General features: G+C 36.8%; 1 protein-coding gene across 1 annotated transcript in view; it reads left to right on the top strand.

The window, feature by feature from the left end:
- The window catches only part of LOC148948314 (integrin alpha-4-like), an 86,327-nt gene that overhangs the window by 9,258 nt on the left and 56,157 nt on the right, over nucleotides 1-20,912 (top strand). Inside the window, exons 2-3 of the mRNA XM_089094884.1 lie at nucleotides 9,541-9,691; nucleotides 20,505-20,593. Of these exons, the coding sequence (XP_088951010.1) occupies nucleotides 9,541-9,691; nucleotides 20,505-20,593 (240 nt within the window). The remainder of the gene's footprint in view (nucleotides 1-9,540; nucleotides 9,692-20,504; nucleotides 20,594-20,912) is intronic.

Genomic DNA, 20,912 nt, shown 5'->3' on the forward strand with positions numbered 1-20,912 from the left:
TTTGCTAAATGAATGTCTTTACAAATCAACTTACGTAACTAACTTCTATATTCCTCTATTTTTCTTCTGGCAAAAAATACGAAGTTGCAGATTTTTGCAGATATGAGCTTGAAACCTATGTAATAGGGTTTTCTGATACGCTGAATCTGACGGTGTGATTTTCATTACAATTCTTTCACTTGTAGGGGATGTTTTCCCCCTCCTTAAAAAATTGGGTAAATTTTATCAGGCTCGTAGCCTTTGATGAGTAATACTAAACTTAATAAAATTTATATATTTAGGATCAGCATTATAAACACATTCTTTTGATACATTTATTGACATCAAAATTTCGTTTTTAAAAGTTTCGATTACTATTGAGCCGTATCGCTTGTTTTTTTATTGTTTTTTTTATTGCGTATATGTTATTACTTATATGAAGGGGTTCTACCCTTAGTCAATACCACGCTCTTTAAGTTAAAATTTAAAAAAATTTTTTATACACAAACCCCTGAATCAAAAAGGCCTTTTAATTAGAATAGATAGCTCTTTTGAAAGCATTAAAAAAAAACTGTAGCGTAAAGAGCGAGTTTTTGACTTGGGGGAGAACCCCCTCACATACGTTATAATTTCTGTTCGTTTTAAGTTCTAATATTCCTTCTTACATTTCTGTTGAAAAAACTTGTTTTTTTTTATTTAATTTCTGATCGTTCCTTAAATAATGCTTGGAAATCCGGCGCCCCCTTCATAGAAATGTCCCTCACCCCAAAGAAACATCCTCCACGGAAATATTCTCCAGAGTAATCCCCTCCTCTAGCCCCCCCCCCCCCACAAAAAATAATGCCAGAAAATGGTTGTATAATTCACAAAAACAAAAAAAAAAAGCTGGCAATACCGGCGCCCCCTTCATGGCAAATTCCCTTCCCCCATGAAAACATCCTTCATGGAAAGATCCTTCCATATAGCCTCCGACCCTCTCCGTCCCCCACCGACCAGAAAAAAACACCTCAGAAAAAGTCTGTATAATTCCCAAAAACCAAAACTATATGTTAACAGTGAGTAAAGTTCATAACTTTAAGCCCTCCCCCTGGGGACTTTGGGGGATCAAGTCATCCTAAAAGACATTTTTATTATATTTTCGACCATGTTGAACTAAATGGCTATCTCAAAATTTTGATCGGGAGACATTGAGAAAAATGAGCGTGGGAGGGGGTCTAGTTGTCCTCCATTCTTTTGGTCATTTAGAAGAACTACTAGAACTTTTAATTTACGGTCAAATGCGCCCTCCCGCGTTAATCTAGAGATGCGGGTTCGATACAATCACCCCTGGAAAAAGGAACCAAAATAAACAAATAAAAAAGCACCCGTGATATTTCTTCTGGCAAAAAATGGAAAATTCCACATTTTTGTTGATAGGAGCTTGAAACCGCTACAGCAGGGTTCTCTGATACGCTGAATATGATTGCGTCATTTTCACTAAGATTCTATAACTTTTAGGGGGGTCTTTCCCCCTTTTTTCGAAAACCAGCCAAATTTTCTCAGGCGCATAACTTTTGATGGGTAGCACTAAACTTGATGAAAGTTATATATTTGAAATCAGCATTGAAATCTTATTCTTTTGATGTATCTATTGGTATCAAAAACCCATTTTCTAGAGTTTCGGTTGCCATTGAGCCGGGTCGCTCCTTACTTACAGTTCGTTACCACGAACTGTTTGATTTGTTACCACAAACTGTTTGATTAAGAACAAACTGTTAATGATATATAAGCATAAAAGATAATGGAAACCAACAAAATCAGCAGAGTTTTGTATATGGCCTAGGTCTGTCTCTGGTACCATTAGGGAACAGCATTCTACCAGCAAATCTACCAGCATTGCAGCAACTTTACAGTATTATTGAATAAATAATACATGATAAGAAATGTTATTTTCTTCAGGGGTCCCTAGTCTGCCCCTTGAACTTAATGGAAAGTTAAAACTTCAACTCAATAGAGGGTAGAAGAATAGAAATTATAGTAAATAGGCTAGGTTAGCAGTTTTATCACCAACTTTGAAGGTTGAAAAGGTTAAATTTTTCGTTGTTCATATTATTGACTTATGAATAAAGTAAACATACCACTCGATGCCTATTTTTATGCAGTTTCCAAATATAATAATCATTTTGGTCAGAAATGAATATTAACCCCTCTTCCAGTACAAACCAAATCAGGGTATTTTTTTGCACATTGGGGGGGGGGGGAGTTTAAACTTACCTCTCATTTACATCATAAATAAAATTTATCCCCCCCCCTCCCTGATGTGCAAATATATACCCTGAATTGGTATATATAGGGGTGGGGGTAAAATTCATTTCCAACAAAAATGATTATTATATTTGGGAAGAGCATAAAAAAGGCATCGAGTACTTTATTCGTAAGTTAATAATATGAACAACGAAAAATTTACCTACAAAAGTTCGGTTTTGCTTACATCTCCTATATACCAAACACAAGAGTAAAATGGGTGAATACAGAGTAAATTCTAGGTGGAGGGACTTTTGCTATCATAGGAAGTAGTTAGGTTATGTGAATGAAACTTTCAGGAGTGCATCTTAACTTCGAAAATGAAATCCTAGAATAGCTTATAATCCCATTCACGCCATTAACATTGTGTTTTAAAAACCTAAGTTTAAGGGAAAGTAGACTCCAACAGAAATTATGGAAAAAAATTATATGCTATTTCTAAAGCCTTAGAAATAGTAAAACAGTTATAATGGAAGCTAGAATACACCAGCCTTGGTTATGACATGGGGCTTGAGTTCATTCCTGAAATGTTCACTTTCCTACTGCAACTATTTTCCAAGATAGTCAAAAGCCCCTCAGCTAGAATCATCCTTTATCTAGAGCTTAGCACATCTCTGCTTATTATGGTAGTTGATGACTAGAAATAAGTATACCCACCTACTTAGGCGTTAGGATGTGAATATAGGCTTAAATATAAATAGCATAATATATTCTCTGGACCTGCAACAATCTTCGTAGATCCAAAGATTCCAAACACCGCGTGTAGTAGGTCTCGCGATTGTCGTCTATTACATTTTCTTCTGTACAAATTTTCTTCTGTAGCATGGCTTTTGGTCATCTCCCCTGAGCGGCTATTTTGATATGCAGTAAATTCTCCATCCACGGACAATTGTGTCTATTTAATAGCATTTTTATCAGAATTTGCCTCATTGTTTTCATTAGAAATAACACTACGGAGTAAATACAACAGAATAATAATAATAATAATAACAACATCAATGCGAAAAGAAACAGCAAACAACAAAATATAATTTAACCCATATCACGATGAAAAAACAAACTAGGGGGTCGGTGACAGAAACAACATTGCAAATATTCGTAATCATATGAGCAGCCAGACTGACAAGTCGCGCGCAAGCATCAATGACACCATAACGGGATACAATATTTTTATTTCTAAAACGGCCGGGTAAATACATCAGATATTTACAGTATCTAAAGTAACCCCTTCTAAGTCTCCGTAAATCTTTTTTTCGCAGAACGTGGTAGAATCCTGATAGGAAATTTACTCCTGGAGAGCAAAAACTATTATAAAGCCGAGCTAGACCCTTTCGGTTATAACGCCCTCTATTTGGAGATATCTTACCATACGACACACGAATACTTGTTAAGGCATTAGAAACCAACTCGGAGCAAGTTTCAGAAACAGACGGGCAAGACAATACACCAAATCACTTGAGATTAGCCGAAGAGGATTATGAAATCGAACAAAGTTTTACTGGAGATACAGAATTTCTACAATTTAGACACATAAACTGACACTTTCCCATATTTACCGAAAGACCTACATGACTAAGTAGAGAAGACAGCTTACGGAATTTCAGAGCCAACCCTCGACAAGGAAAACTAACTAAAAGGACAACGTCGGCATATGCAATATAACTTAAACCGGTATCACGAAAAAACACAGTAGGAGATAGATGTTTTAAACAAGTAGTGAAGACACATTTAAATATACAAGGAGATAAAACACCACCCTGTCTAACACCTTTCCTAACAGCTACCCAATCAGAAATATGTGACATCCACTTAATACGCACATAAGAATTATCATACCAATAAAGCAATACAGAAATAACTGGATAATTAACTCCGGAACAGGCAAGGGAATACAAGGCCTGGGCATGAACAACATTGTCAAAGGCCCCGGAAATGTATACTGTGCAGCAATACAATGAACGCTTTTGAGCAAAAGCTTTCTTTAACAACCGGCTGAGCACATGATGTGTCTGGGGGCAGCCAACCCCTTTTCTACACCCTAATTGAAAAGACGAAAAATCGCACTTAAAAATTATTCCAAGCAAAAGAATGTACTCAAAAATCTTATTCATAAAGCAAGATACAGCAATCGATCTGTAATTCAAGCAGGAATCTGGATGTTTACTTCGTTTAAATATACGCGTGACACTACCAGAAAAAAACTATCAGAAACCAGAGATTGAGCTATACAAATCTGAAATAATAACTGCAGGTGTTTTAACAATAATGGGCAATCATAAGCAAAATTCCTAAAACATTGGCCATCACAATCAGCAGAATCTGATCTTTTTACTTTCTGCAGCGTCAGTGTTGCCAGATTGGGCTAGTTTCCGCCAATTGGGCTAGTAAAATTTCATTTTTGCGGGTAAGATTCCCAAAAACCCGCAACGCGGGTTTTTGGGCTAAAAAACCTTTCATTTTGCTATTTTTGGGCTATATTTACAAAACATGTTTTTTAATTTCGAAATCGACCGAGACACGATGCAAAAGCCAGCGGTCATCATGTCATGTCTGTAGTTGTCATGTAGATTGTCTGTGGCGGAACTGCCGAGCTCCAACGCTCCAACAACTTTCAAAGAAGAACGGAAAGAAAAGACCAGTGAGTAGTGTGTGACTCATTCTCTAGCCAAGAAAGTGATAAATCTTGGAACAAGGGGAGAGGTAGAAAAACTTTTTTTTCCTTTATTGATAGGTAAATTGTACTGACCTGCTGTCCGAGTTGCTGTGTCTGTTATGAGCCAAGATTCTGAAGTAACTTAGCTTAGATAAGATAACCATAGTTAAACCATTAGATAACCATTAGATAAACCATAGAGAACCATTCTCCAAAGAGAGTACTCAAACGTAACCTCTGCCATTGTCCAGCCCGTCTGACACCAGTAGGGGCCACTAAATTTTGTTGGTACAGGAAGAGGACAGGGTAAATTTGGAATATAGGACCATAATGAGATAGCTAGGAAATAAACATACCATTCGATTCAGAATTCAATCCTCTATCCGAATATAACAATAAATTCCGGCGGAAATTGATTCTAGAAATTTTGAAAATTCTGGAATTTCCAGATTCTGGGATTGGAAAAACCTAGTTTCGGTTTAGTTTTCGGCTCACTCGGTATTCGAGGTCTAGGCCACCCCACCTACAACCCCTGACCTGCTACGAGTCGTCGCACGAAAAGCTAAATTAGGGCACATCATAGGATGAGTTCCTGTCGGAAATGCATTGCTAGCTCTGAAAAACATTGAATTTTGAGTCGTGATATGTTCATTTATGCATCTCATCATGGTCCTACGTTCAAATAGGTTGCAAGACACTGTGAATGGCCATGTGCACTATGTCTTCCTAAGTGGACAAAGTGTAAGAATTTTACACGAGCTTGAAACCATTGGCCTGCTTCACATTGCTGTGCCACTCATCTGTTAGATTACGGTCAGACCACCTAGGAGAACTGATTAATGTCATTATATCTTCAACTGCTACTTCTGCTGCCAAACCATACAGATCGACTTAGTACTACATCAGTACGAACATGCTTATGTGGACTTTGAGTTGTGCATCGTTCGATTGCAACCATATAGTCTACCTAGAAGAAATAGTTTGCAAGCATTGTAATAACAAGTATTCTTATGATATTCGGAGTGAGTCAGTAAACAGATGTTGGAAGGCGCAGCTAGACACTACATGTGCTAGTATTAGTATCTACAGAATTCTTTTAAGATTCATAATAGAAATGGACATTGCAAAACTATGTTGACACGTTTCCTAGTGACTTGTCGATGTTACCTTACATAGTGCTACAGCTCGAGAACCTGTTATAATGGACTGAAGGACTTCATAGATAAACTAAAATTTAAGTTGAATGCTTGGTAGATTCATCAATTTCCAGGACTAGGAACTGATGGTGACCAGCTAATATGGTTGGACAGAACTTGCTGCTTATGGTTATACTAAAGTAGCATAGGGAAGAGCAGTAATCGGCTAGATCTAGTATTTGAAATTCAAATGCATTTGCCATTCGTTGCCAACTTGTGCATGTCAGCAGCAGCTAAAGTTTTGCCAACAAACATAGAGTTTTTGCTAAGAGAGACTTATAACTGGTTCAGCAATAGCCCTCTCAGACGGGAGGCTTATCGTCAAATATACTCCTTGATCAATAGTACGGGAAAAGAGCCAAAGAAGATTTTGCAGCTCAGTGGCACTCGTTGGCTCGCCAGAGAGGCTGCCATTGATATGATTCTTGAGCAGTGGCTTGAGTTGAAGACTCACTTCAAAAGGGCAGCGCAGACTGAGCGATGTTTTACTGCGAACACGCTTTCGATGATTTACGAGGATGATGTGAACTATTTCTTTTTGACATTTCTGCTTCCTATTACAAAAGAATTCACCAGAATGAGCCTCTTATTTCAGCAGACTTCTGTCGACCCAGCCAAGTTGTTCAAAGATTTTGAATCATTTGTTTCTACATTATTCCGTCGTGTAGTGAGAGGGGCCGAAAAACTGACTACCGCTCAGTTGCTAGAAATAGAAATGATAGAAGAAAACTTTTTAGATGTTACACTTGCTGATCTTGGAACCAATTTCCGTCGAATGTTGATAAACTCGAAAGTTCCAGATGAACAAAAGAGTGAACTTAGAAAAAGATGCTATGACTTTCTGAAGAAATTGTGTGAAGAGGTGAAGAAAAGAGTCCCTTCACACATGAAATTGCTTTCAACTGTGGTTTTGTTATCACCAGAGCACTGTCTGAGTCAGACTCGTTGCAGTTTTGATAACCTACCTTTGTCTCTTCTTGTGCCAGTGCCAGATAAAAACTTGCGGAAAGTGGAACTAATAGAAGATCAGTGGAGAAGACTGCTGTCTATCGACTAGACACTGGTGGTTGAGAAAAGTGAATCTCTCAATTCTGAACAATTTTGGGTCGCTGTGTACAATTACACAAATGCAGGGGGAGAATATTGTTTTAGAGAACTCGCCGCCTCTGTACTCAATATTTTGGCACTACCAGTGTCGAACGCGTTTGTTGAACGGGTTTTTAGTATAATGAACTGCGTTAAGACAAAAGTTAGGAATAGAATGGGCCTGAAGCTGCTTTCGGCGATATTATTGATTAGAGGGTGCCTTCATGGGGATGAAATATGTTGTCAAAATTTCATCCCTTCGAAAGCAATGTTTCAAAGGTTCGACAGCTCTATGTATAAGTGCGAAAAAAGTAATGCTGAAACTGAAGATGAAGACATCGCGGTTTTTGAACTGTTAGATGAGTTTTTTGAGGAGTGATAACCCACAGTTGTGTATTTTTTCTGTGGTGCATTTGTTGCTGGATAATATTTTGCTTCTAATTATTTAGACTCAGGGCGTATTTTTCGCTATCATCGGACTCGCGTTAATGATTACGGCTGGACGTCCACCAACTGTCTTCAGTGCAAAAGAATAGAGCCTCATGGCTAGAATAGAGCCTCATGTATGGGATTTCCTTGTATTTCGTAAGTTTTAACCCAGATTAACAATAAAACTTTCTGTAATTGTGGTTTCAGTCTGATTTTATTTGATGCTAGGTTTTAAAATATTGGATAAAGATTGAATGCCTAACAATACATAATAATTAAGTATATACGCTCCATGGATTAAATGGGTTGATAGAGCGAAGTTGAAACTTAAAACGAACAAAGTTATTACCCCTCTACTTGTGCCGTCATAGATTTACTAGCGCTTTACTGAAAGCAAAAAAAAATGGAAGAAAGGTTGTTCTCTCACTGCTAGAAAAAAACAGCCACTTAGTGGGCTGTACGTATTATCGATTATCGCCCCTGAGCCTCTGGAGCATATTTATTCTGTAAATTCGCCAGTGATATGCTAAAAACTTGGAACAAAACAGTGCAGATGTGACTTTTCTGTTTGATACTAGGTATTCTTTTAAGCTCACATAACATTGTTTTTCAATTATATCATGGTATGTATAAAATAAACCAAGTGTCTAAAGAATACATTGCCTTTTTGTTTTCAGGGAAGCACTTGTCAATTTTACGACGTCATTCGTAGAAGATTTGTTATTTTTGTTCGCTCACAGAGCTCTTTTTTGCTTTTGACCTATCCTTAAGTTTAGGTTATCTGATATACCAATTGTATCTCTCCTCGTTTTACCCATAACAGCGCTATAATAGGGTTATAATAGCGTTCGCTATTTTTGGGCTACTTTGGGCTATTTTTGGGCTAATGATTGCTCCTCTTTGGGCTATACGTTATGCCAAAAACCTGGCAACACTGTGCAGCGTGCGATATAAATCACTCATACTTATCGCAAGAACTCTTATGTTGACAAAGAGACACTGGCAGGACCGAACTAAGTAGATTAGAAAATGTTTCTGAAAATACTGGTTGAATACGGAAAATATGTCAATATAGGGGTGCACAAAATTCATGAGGATTAATTTAGACTGAGCTGGGGAGTACACTTACTTCTATTGATAACTCTATTCCAGGTCATTTTACTGTTTGGAGCATCCCACGCGTTGAGTCTTGCATTACGTAAACAGGATTTGTTTTGTTTCTTCGTTTTTTGCTTGACTGTAAACACAGCACCGGAAGAAGGTCGATCGCAAAAAGAAGCAAAAAGAATCAAACTGCTACAACTGAACTAAACAGAGAAAACGAAAAAGGGATCCACAAATACGAACAGAAAAAACTATTTTAGATGAAAACCTCTTTAAATAAAACTGAATCTAGTTAGTTTAAACCAATGAAAAATCATTTTTTTTTCTCTCCTTTTCTCTGATGCACGGGCATCCTCTTGTAGCCAAAACCCGTAATCAGGTTCAATTTTATTTAGCTTTTTAAACTGCGCGAACTGAAATCTTAGAAATATCTGCACCTCATGTGCTGTTTCATATTTATTACAATTATCTATGTTCACTCAGACACAAGCGCAGTGTGAGAATCTTCGGATACACCTCTTCCCCCCGTCACCGTTCCAAGGGGTACCTTATTTAATTTACTATTTTTTTTATTTTCGCTATGTAATTCAGCTAATGCCTTGCGGGTGACGTTTTTATACAATAAGCCCCTCTCCCCCTCTCGGTAAATCCTTCTGTAAATGCTTTGTATCTCTGCGGATGAACACAATGAGTGAGGTAGAAAAATAATGCTAATGTTATGTCATAGGATTTTTTAATTTGGTCGTTTTTGAATACCAGCAAAATTAAAACAGCAATTTAGTTTTCTTAATAGGAAAAATTCTACTTCAGATTTGTGGTCATCGCTGGAAAAATGATCCAAGATGGCTTCCTGGCTATAAAAATATGAATGGTGCGTGCTATTTAACTCATCTCAACAGAACCCACCCTCTTGATGAAAATGAAGAATTTGACGAAAAAATTATACCACTGGGCTACAGACGTAAGTGCCTTAGTCATATATAGATTAGCACTAAACCTTGGGCCCTATTTATGTCTTTCATATTAAGTGCGATTTTGTTTTGTGCTTTATGTTCGCTCTGTCACGGCCCTTGTTGGCTTTTGTGCAAATAATATATTATTATTATCGATATTATACCTCAATACTCTTAAGAGAAGGGACACAAGCGAGAACAGCCTAAGCTTGACAGATTGACAGCCTAAAAATTTTCAGACCTTTCTTGATCTTAAAAATAGTACAGAGTTTCGTAAAATTGTATAACAATAAAATAAACTTAATTTAAGATTGTTCCTTGTCTCCCTGAACATGCCAAATGGTCTAAAAAATCCAGAACTGATCTCATAGTTTTAATTTGAAAACGTAACATAATATTAGAAAATAATTCAAACAATTGACATTTCAATTGATCAGATTCGGCAAGTAAATAAAGAATGCGTTTGGATCTGTTTCCCCTCTTACCCTACCCAAAATTTCACGATTTTTGTACTATTTCTTAAAAAGTCATGTCCGCATAAAATGTTCAAGCTCCCACGGAAAAATCCTGCTTACAGTCTTGGTCAAGTATTAGCATAAGGGGGTCTTCAGACCCTTTAATGTTTTTTGCCATGGTTTCTATAATTTTTTCGCTCCACCTCCCCTCTTTCTGACTGAAAGTATTCTTAAATTAATCCATGCATACACCCTGGATTTATTTCAGAGGACTGAGAAACAGATAGTAGGGGAAAAATAAATTTTGAACTTGAACAAACTGATGGAGAAATATTTTTTTTCATTGTCCATACTCCCCCCCTCCCCCCCAAAAAGATTCTGAGTGGCATATAAAAAACTCGCATTTCTAGCACTTTTCGAATATTCCTTTTTTTCACATTTGTTGCATAAAGAACTAACATCCTCAAAAGTGATAGATCGTTATATCTTTCTATGTAATATTTTTTGATTTTTGCTTTTAGTTCATTTTTGAAGCTTGTTTCACTGTCAGATGAAAAATTTAATCCAAAAAAAATTCAGAAATTAATATTCTGGCAAAATATAGCTAACCTACCCGTTAACTCTGAAACAAATTCAAGTTTCTTCGTTCCCAAGGTAGATAATTAGGGTTTCGGTGGAGGAAAAAGTGTGAACAAACTAAAATGAATTTTATTAGAAAGACAAAGTTAGCATTTTCCTGTATATCTAAAGTTAAGGAGGTCACTCCTTATGATAATTTCATTTATCAAAACATCGATTCAGATGTAAAAAATAGTATATGAGATAATGGTGAAACTTCAAAACGTTATCCTCAGGAACTATCACGCTTCTCGACTAATTTTTGAATGAGCCTTTGAATTACTGCGTGAAGCTCCCTAGCAGCTGCGACAAGCAACGGTAAACTCAAGTGCGTTATTCTTACGGGTAGACTTTTCACTGTAACAACCTTCAACTAAGCATGAGCGCTTCAACTAAACAGGGAGCATGAAGGAGATATGTCTTAACCTTCAGCAAAAATAATTGTCTTACAGTATCCATTCCCTGTCTGAAGGGTCGACTAAGTTTCCTAGTCGGATTTGAACCTGACAGTGAAACAGTGACCATGAAATTTACCCACCCCAAACCCCTTAATGTGCAAATATATACTCTGAATTGGAATATACTGAATTGGAATTTTTGTGGATTGGAAAACTTGAAATGGTTGGAAAATGGTTTATATTTGAGTTGCCTAATAAATGAGGCTTGAATTGTTATAAATAAGTATTTTTTGAATATATTACTTTTAAAGAACTTATTTATAAACTAGTGGTATGTTTTTAACCACTTTTCAATAACTCAACTAGTGTTGTTAACTTCTTTGTGTGTTTACAAAAATGAAATACCTTTGGGGCCCTTTTAAGGGCTCAAGATGCAACTAGCCCCAGAAGTGATTATTGAATCACAAAAGCTTAAGAAAGGCATCAAGTAACATTTTCACTTTCATCTTAGCTAAATTATAGTAGCACCTAGAAGCACCCGAAAAAAAAAAAAAGAAAAAAAAAGAAAAAAAAAAAAAAAAAAAATATAGAACCTTGATAGCTACGAAAAAGTTCATAGAAGTTTTTTTAAACTGATATCAATAGAAAAAAGAATTTTGACCTCGGAATCAGTACTGATGCACTGCAAAAGAAGTTGGAGTCGGAGCCGGGCTTGTAAATCCGTAAACTTAGGAGTGAGAGTTCGTACAGTAAACAATTTTGGATTTTAATAATGTTTTTGAAGTTTCATGTCTGAACACCTAGAGGGCATTATCTGAGCATTGCTGTGTTATTGTGACGCTGATTTTTACGTGACATTGAATAAATTCTGATCTAGGTACCGGTAGGCCGGTACCTAAGTAGCCTTTTTTTGTACTAACAATAAAAAGTGCTCCAGATAGATAAAAAAAGCTGTCACCCCCTAAACCCCGGTTGTTTGCACCAAAGTTTGTATTGGCACGACATAAACGATTGTTTTATTTTTAACGTGTTTATAATATCTTATTCAGCTTTATCCTAAATATATGAGGGGTCATTCCCCTCTCAAATCCTCACTTTTTTCGCTACAGTTAATTTTTATTTATCACGACGGTTTGATTTTTGAAAATTAGGTTTTTTTGCTAAAAATTATCGTTTCTTTATTGAGAGTGGAGTTGTCACCTCTCATCACCTATACTCCACGCTCAGTCTAAATGTAATCCTATATTGGAAGAGATGTTAGGAAGCAAGTTCTCTCTCCGTATTGATCTGAAGCATCTGTCAAAGAAATTTTGGACCTAACGATAAACTTTTTAAAGGTTTCGCCCTCTCCCCCCTTGAATTTACCCTCCCCCTTTTTAAGTTATATATTTCTGTATATACCTTATATATTCAGTGAGTTATATATATTTATAAGTAGTAGGTTAAATATGTCAGTAAGCTATATATTTCTGTATATAACTTATATAGTCAGTGAGTTATATATATTTATAAGTAGTAGGTTAAATATGTCAGTGAGTTATATATTTCTGTATATAACTTATATAGTCAGTGAGTTATATATATTTATAAGTAGTAGGTTAAATATGTCAGTAAGTTATATATTTCTGCTGTATATAACTTATATAGTCAGTGAGTTATATATATTTATAAGTAATAGGTTAAATATGTCAGTAAGTTATATATTTCTGCATATAACTTATATATTCAGTGAGTTATATATATTTATAAGTAGTAGGTTAAATATTTCAGTGAGTTCTATATTTCTGTATATAACTTATATATTCAGTGAGTTATATATATTTATAAGTAGTTTGCGTGTTTGGGTATCTCCATAGGAGGCACGGACCAAGGGGGGACCTTGTCCCTGGGGGTCCATAATAGAATCTGGGACACCCGCGCCCGGGGTCATAAATACAGGCGGAGGAGGAATAAGGCCCCTAAAATGTACACTCAGCAGGACCCACTGGTTTGTCCATATTTCTCATGAATTGCATACCTTCTCCCAGCAATTGGTTAAATTGCATCGTGATGCAGAACACCAGCATGGGAAGATTCTCTGTAGAAAGAAAACTATGGCAGGGCGTAAGATCCAGATCTATGGACAACGGCCTCTGCAAAGGGTTGCCTCGACCTTTCGGGGTACCTGCAAGACTGGGGACCTTGCGATCAACTCTATTCCCACTTGAGGAGTGGCACCCTTCGAGGAAATTATAGCCTAGTAAACGACACAGCATTCGCACGGGATTCTGACCAATGGACAATTTTTCTAGGCTTGGTATGTTTTGATGGGCGTCTTTGGGCTGAAAAACCTCTTCCTAGATAATTTATCTATTATGGGCTGCCTCCCCGTAGTAGCATAATATTTGTAGGCATGAATATATAATGATTCGGAGGTAATAGGCTTGAGACTGTCTTTGCAGGATTTCGACTCTTGTTGATAGAAGAGCATCGCCAAGTGCTGAAAACCATGTTGTGACCAAGATGGGCCAAGGATTGCACAAAGCCTCTATTCATGGAGGTCCCAGGGACTTCTTGCTGTCCGGTTCTAAGCCGGCTTAAGCACTTCAGTGTAGACTTGAGAAGATATGTGATCCCCTTCCTGCACTGGTATCCGGGACCATTGCTTTTCCTGAGGCGAAAATAATTTCAATGATTTAAAGAACATGAAAACTGGAACTTGGAATGTTACGACATTAAAAAATGACTATCGTATCGACATTTTGACTGACGAATTCAGACGATTCGAACTGGAATTATTAGGAATTTCAGAAACTCGTTTCCCAGGGGTGGAAGCATGTAAATAGGTGATATATAATTTGTTCACTCAGGCAGGAAGGATGGGGTACGTAAACAAGGAGTAGGACTCATGATGAATAAAGGAGCTGCTATTTCTTGTTTGTGCTGGGAAGGTATTAATAATACAATAGTAATTGCTCATTTAATGACCAAAAAGTTCAGGGTATCAGTTATAGTAGTATATGCCCCCATAGAACCGACTGACGGAGATACTAGGGACTCGGATGAATTTTACTCACAGTTACAGGAGCAAATAGACAAGGTCCCAGGTAGAAATATAATGTTATTACTGGGAGATTTTAACGCCAAGGTTGGTAAAAATAGGGATAGATGGTATGCTAGCCTTGGTAAATTTGATGTAGGAAAAGAAAACATCAATGGCTACAGATTGCTGCAATTTTGTAGGTATAACAATGTATTTATAAACAATACAGTGTTTGGTCATAAAATGGCTCATAAGTTAACATTGTATTCACGTGATGGTAAGACATGATTGATTATGTTATAGTAAACCGAAGACTGGCAGGATCAATACAAGATACTGGGGTATATAAGAGTGCTATTATTGATGTTAAAAGTAAAGATCACCATCTAGTAGTGTCAAGGGTTAATTTAAAGCTGAAATTTTGAAAGGGTAACTACCTCCCGGGAAGTTATGATGTTGGTAGACTACAGGATGAGAATTTGAGAGACACTTTCCAGGAACAGATGGATACTCAACTTGAGATTTTAGAATTGTGCAAGGCGGAAGATAACTGGGCTAGCCTCAGAAGAAAATTTTGTGAACATGATAACGATAACTTAGGGAAATAATCTATGACTACGGCTAAGAATAACTTCAAGAGAGCTTTATGGTTAGTAGAGAGAGGTCATAGACTGCAAAAGGGTCGTATTATTGACAGAGAATGTGGAAACAAAACGAACGTAATTAAAACAGAGAAAGCATTGAAATATAAACTAAGGAGTTGTGAAGTGGAGGCCATGGATTAAATTGCCGAGGATATGGAAGATGCAGCTAGACGGCATAATAGTAAAATATTGTACTGGCACGTTAACAAATTCAGAGGGAGTAGTCAATCAGGACTTGTCCCAGTTAAAGATAGGAGTGGGGTCGCAACTAGCGATAAGGAAAAAACTAAAGAGAGATGGGCCGAACATTTTGAGAAGTTGCTTAACCGAGATAGAGTAGCTGGAAAAAATATAGAGGAAAATGAAAAAGTTTGTAATAATTTGGATGTGAAGGAAGATTTGTTTTGTGAGGAGGAATTAGCAACAGTACTAAAAGGATTAAAGAATAATAAGGCTCCAGGTGCTGATAGGGTGGTAAATGAGTTTCTTAATTATGGTGGCTCTGAGGTTAGAAATAAGCTATTGAAGATTATGAATATTATTTTTGAAAAAGTGGAAGTACCTAACGATTTTAGGAAAACCTTAATTAAGCCACTTTATAAGAAATGTGATAAAAGTGAGTGTGGTAATTATCGAGGCATTAGTCTGGTCTCTGTAGGTAGTAAATTAAATAAAAAAAAACAAGTTTTTTATTGTTTTAAAAAATAAATTTGTGAGACAGAGTCAAACTTTAGCGTAAAGAGCGAGGCGTTGAGGAGGGGACAGCCCCTTTCATATACGGAATAATTTCTGTTCGTTTTCAGTTTTAATGGCGCTCCTTACTTTCAGTTTAAAAAACTTGTTTTTTTTTATTTAATTTCTGATCGTTTTTTAGTTAATGCAGCTTTTATTTGCATAAAAATTTTAATTTTCTTTTGCTAAATGGATGTCTTTACAAATTAACTTACGTATCTAACTTCTATATTCGTATATTTTTCTTCTGGCAAAAAATACAAAGTTGCAGATTTTTGCAGATATGAGCTTGAAACCTATGTAATAGGGTTTTTTGTTACGCTGAATCTGACGGTGTGATTTTCATTAAAATTCTTTCACTTGGAGGGGATGTTACCCCCCTCTTTAAAAGATCGGGTAAATTTTCTCAGGCTCGTAGCCTTTGATGAGTAATACTAAACTTAATAAAATTTAAATATTTAGGATCAGCATTATAAACACATTCTTTTGATACATTTATTGACATCAAAATTTCGTTTTTAAAAGTTTCGATTACTATTGAGCCGTATCGCTTGTTTTTTTATTGTTGTTTTTTATTACGTATACGTTATTACGTATATGAGGGGGTTCTTCTCTTAGTCAATACAACGCACTTTACGTTAAAAGTTAAAAAAAATTTGATTCACACACCCCTGAATCACAAAGGCCGTTTAATTAGAATAGATAGCTCTTTTGAAAGCACTAAAAAAAACTGTAGCGTAAAGAGCGAGGAATTGACTTGGGGGAGAACCCCCTCATATACGTTATAATTTCTGTTCATTTTAAGTTCTAATATTCCTTCTTACATTTCAGTTGAAATGTAATTATTCCGTATATGAAAGGGCTGTCCCTCCTCAACGCCTCGCTCTTTACGCTAAAGTTTTTTATTGTTTTAAAAAATAAAGTTGTGAGACAGAGTCAAACTTTAGCGTAAAGAGCGAGGCGTTGAGGAGGGACAGCCCCAAACCCCTGAATCACAAAGGCCGTTTAATTAGAATAGATAGCTCTTTTGAAAGCACTAAAAAAAACTGTAGCGTAAAGAGTGAGGTATTTACTTGGGAGAGAACCCCCTCACATACGTTATAATTTCTGTTCGTTTTAAGTTCTAATATTCCTTCTTACATTTCAGTTGAAATGTAATTATTCCGTATATGATAGGGGCTGTCCCCTCCTCAACGCCTCGCTCTTTACGCTAAAGTTTTTTATTGTTTTAAAAAATAAAGTTGTGAGACAGAGTCAAACTTTAGCGTAAAGAGCGAGGGGTTGAGGAGGGGACAGCCCCTTTCATATACGGAATAATTTCTGTTCGTTTTAAGTTTTAATGTCGCTCCTTACTTTCAGTTTAAAAAACTTAGTTTTTTTTTATTTAATTTCTGTACGTTTTTTAGTTAATGCAGCTTTTATTTGCATAAAAATTTTACTTTTCTTTTGCTAAATGGATGTCCAACAAATTAACTTACAAATTAACAAATTTACTATTGAACCGTATCGCTTGTTTTTTTATTGTTTTTTTTTATTGCGTATGTGTTATTACGTATAAAAAGGGATTCTCCCTTTAGTCAATACCACGCTCTTTACGTTAAAAGTTAAAAACAAATTTAATTCACAAACCCCTGAATCACAAAGGCCGTTTAATTCGAATAGATAGCTCTTTTGAAAGCTTATAAAAAACTGTAGCGTAAAGAGCGAGGTATTGACTTGGGGGAGAACCCCCTCACATACGTTATAATTTCTGTTCGTTTTAAGTTCTAATATTCCTTCTTACATTTCAGTTGAAAAAACTTGTTTTTTCTTTATTTAATTTCTGATCGTTTTTTAAATAATGCTTGGAAATCCGGCGCCCCCTTCATAAAAATGCCCCTTACCCCAAAGAAACATATTCCACGGAAATATTCTCCAGAGTAACCCCCTCTTCTAGCCCCCCCCCCCCCTCCAGAAAAAATCCTTCCTGAAAATGATTGTATACTTCCCAATAACTAATAAATAATGCTGGCAAGTCCGGCGCCCCCTTCATGGCAATTTCCCTTCCCCCACGACCACTTCCTTCATGAACAGATCCTCCAACATAACCACCGACCCACCCTCCTTCCCACTACCAGAAAAAAAACCTCCTGAAAACTTCTGTATACTTCCCAATAACCAATACTATATGTTAACATTGGGTAAAGTTCATAACTTTTAGCCCTCCCTCTGGGAACTTCGGGGATTAAGTCATCCTAAAAGACATATTTATTATATTTTCGACCATGCTGAACAAAATGGCTATCTCAAAATTTTGATCAGGTGACTTTGGGAAAAAATGAGCGTGGGAGGGGGCCTAGTTGCCCTCTATTTTTTTTGGTCACTTAAAAAGGGCACTAAAACTTTTAATTTCCGTTCCAATGAGCCCTCCCACGATATTCTAGGACCACTGGGTCGATACGATCACCCCTGGGGAAAAAAAAACAAACTAACAAACAAACAAATAAATCCGTGATCACGGAAAGATCCGTGATCTTTCTTCTGGTAAAAAAGGCAAAAGTCCACATTTTAGTAGACAAGAGGTTGATAACTCTACGGTAGAGCTCTCTAATACGCTGAATATGATTGTGCTATTTCTATCAAGGTTCTACTATTGTTAAAGGGTGTTTCCCCCTTTTTTTGAAAATCAGGCAAATGTTATCAGGAGCGTATCTGTTGATGGGTAGCACTAATCTTGAGAAAAGTTATAGCTTTGAAATTAGCATTGACATCTGATTCTTTTGATATATCTATTGGTATCAAAAACCCGTTTTCTAGAGTTTCGGTTACCATTGAGCCGGGTCGCTCCTTACTTACAGTTCGTTACCACGAACTGTTTGATTACTTAGTAATATTATATTTTTTAGGCTGAGAGATGCCATAGACAAAAGTTTTAAGAGAGGAACAGTGCGGTTTTAGAAAAGGCAGATGATGTGTCAGCGAAATTTTCACTCTTAGGCTAATAATTAAGAAGTGCCTGAGTTTTCAAAAACCTTTGGTCCTCAGTTTTATAGATTATGAGCAAGCGTTCGATTCTGCTGATAGAAGAGCTTTAGTAAAGGTTTTTATCCTTGTATGGTATTCCAGACAAATACATTAAAGTGATTAGTGCTATGTACGAGAATAACACTGCTGCGGTTAAGGTAGGAAATGAGGTTAGCAGTTGGTTTTGTATTAAATCAGGAGTTAAGCAGGGCTGTGTTCTATCCCCCTTTAAATGGATTATTTTGATGGACTTTGTTTTAAGGAGCACAGGAAAGGCAATGGGAGACCACAGAATCAAATGGGGAGGAAAAACTCTCCTCGACTTAGATTATGCCGATGATTTAAGCATCCTAGATGAAAGTGTGAGTAAAATGAATGAACCTTTAGAGGTTTTGCGAGTTCAGGGTGCTAGTATAGGTTCGAAAAATAATATTGGGAAGACTAAGTCGCTAAGGCTAGGAATAAGTGAAGATGAAAAGGGGACGTTGGGTAATGAAAACATTTATCAGGTGGACAGATTCCCTTACCTTGGTAGTATTATTAGTAAAGATGGGGGGAGCAGTGAAGATGTTAAACAAAGAATAGCCAAGGCTCAGGGTGTTTTTTCACAGTTAAAAAAAAGTCTAGAAGAATAGGAAGATATTTCTGCAAACAAAGATTAGAATATTAGAAGTTGCAGTAATGACAGTGGTTGAATATTGCTCTGAAGCATGGACGCTCTGAAAAGCGGATGAACATTTGTTAGATGTTTTCCAGAGAAACTGCTTAAGGATTGTTCCGGGTAACCGGCTGACTGACCGTATTTCAAACAATAGGCTGTACGAAAAATGTGGTTCAATACAGCTCTCTAGGGCTATAAGGAAAGAAAGGTTGAGGTAGTTAGGGCACGTTGTGCGGATGAAGAATGACAGATTGCCGAAGATTGTCCTTTTCAGCCAACCGTCTAGGGCTAAACAGAAAGCAGGTCGTCCCCGTCTGGGGTGGGAGGACGTCATAAAGAAAGATTTAAAGGAAATGGGAACTTCTTGGGCGGGTGTAAAAAGGGGGGCTCTGAATAGATTGGGATTGAGGAGGAGCGTGCGTAGCTGTGTTGGCCTCAGGCGGATTGGTGCTGCGGTGAGTTATTATTATTATTAGTAGTAGTAGTAGTAGGCCTTCCATAAAAACCTTATATGTTAACAATGCACAACTTGCATAGCATACAGCCTCTGCCCCGGGGGCTGTAAGGGTTTTGTTAACCCCAGAGGCAAAGTTATTTCTTTTTTGTACTATTTTCAACAACTTGGCTATTTTAAAATTTTGATTGGATATATTTGAGAAAAAAGGACGGGGGAGGGGAGGGGGGTCTGGTTGCCCCTCGATCACACTTGACTCTTGAAAAGGGTACTATAACTCCTGATTTCCAATTGAGTGATCCCCCTCCCAAGTTCTTACGACAACCCTTCCGTATGAAGTCCCGCTGGAAAATAATCAATAAGAAAAATAATAAATAAACAATAAAAAATTTGCCCCTTTGCCCCGGGGGCTGTTGGGGTTTTGTTAACCCCAGAGGCAAAGTTATTTCGTTTTTGGACTATTTTCAACAATTTGGCTATTTTAAAATTTTGATTGGATATATTTGAGAAAAAAGGACGGGGGAGGGGAGGGGGGTCTGGTTGCCCCTCGATCACACTTGACTCTTGAAAAGGGTACTATAACTCCTGATTTCCAATTGAGTGATCCCCCTCCCAAGTTCTTACGACAACCCTTCCGTATGAAGACCCGCTGGAAAATAATCAATATGAAAAATAATAAATAAACAATAAAAAATTGAAACCTTATGGTTCTTTTCTCAGAAGCGAGGTTGTACTGTTGCCTCTAATATAGGAATGAACATATAACTCGTCCAAATTCCTTTTGCGGGGCCAGCGCCTTATTTATATTCGCTCTTATTCTGCTTTTTATTTCAGATAGTCAAGAAAATGCAGGAGATTTGTCAAGGAGATTCATGTATGGGCTTGCTGGTATGTCTGCTCATTTTCCTGAGTCGATGGAAGATGTAAGTGTCTCTTTTTCATAATAAGCTTTGATTAATAAGTCATTATAATAATCATTCAACAATTATTAATAACGCATTTAGAATATTGCAGCTTTGTGATAAATTATTGAATTGTCGGAAGATTACTTAAAAACTGCCAGAGAAGCTTAAAATGAGGTTTCATACTCAAACAAACAGCATAGTTATTTTTCGGTCCTTTTGATAAAATTAAATTCCCAGCCTCATTTGCATAAATTTCAGTTTAAATTTCTTCGTTGAGCAAATTACTGTGTTTTTATGACCAGCCTGCAGTTCGGTAAAACCGTTGACGGTAGGAAGC

The sequence above is a fragment of the Artemia sp. Qi Xiang Cuo genome, chromosome 9 (assembly GCF_049724085.1).
Source record: "Artemia sp. Qi Xiang Cuo chromosome 9, ASM4972408v1, whole genome shotgun sequence".
NCBI lineage: Eukaryota > Metazoa > Arthropoda > Branchiopoda > Anostraca > Artemiidae > Artemia > Artemia sp. Qi Xiang Cuo.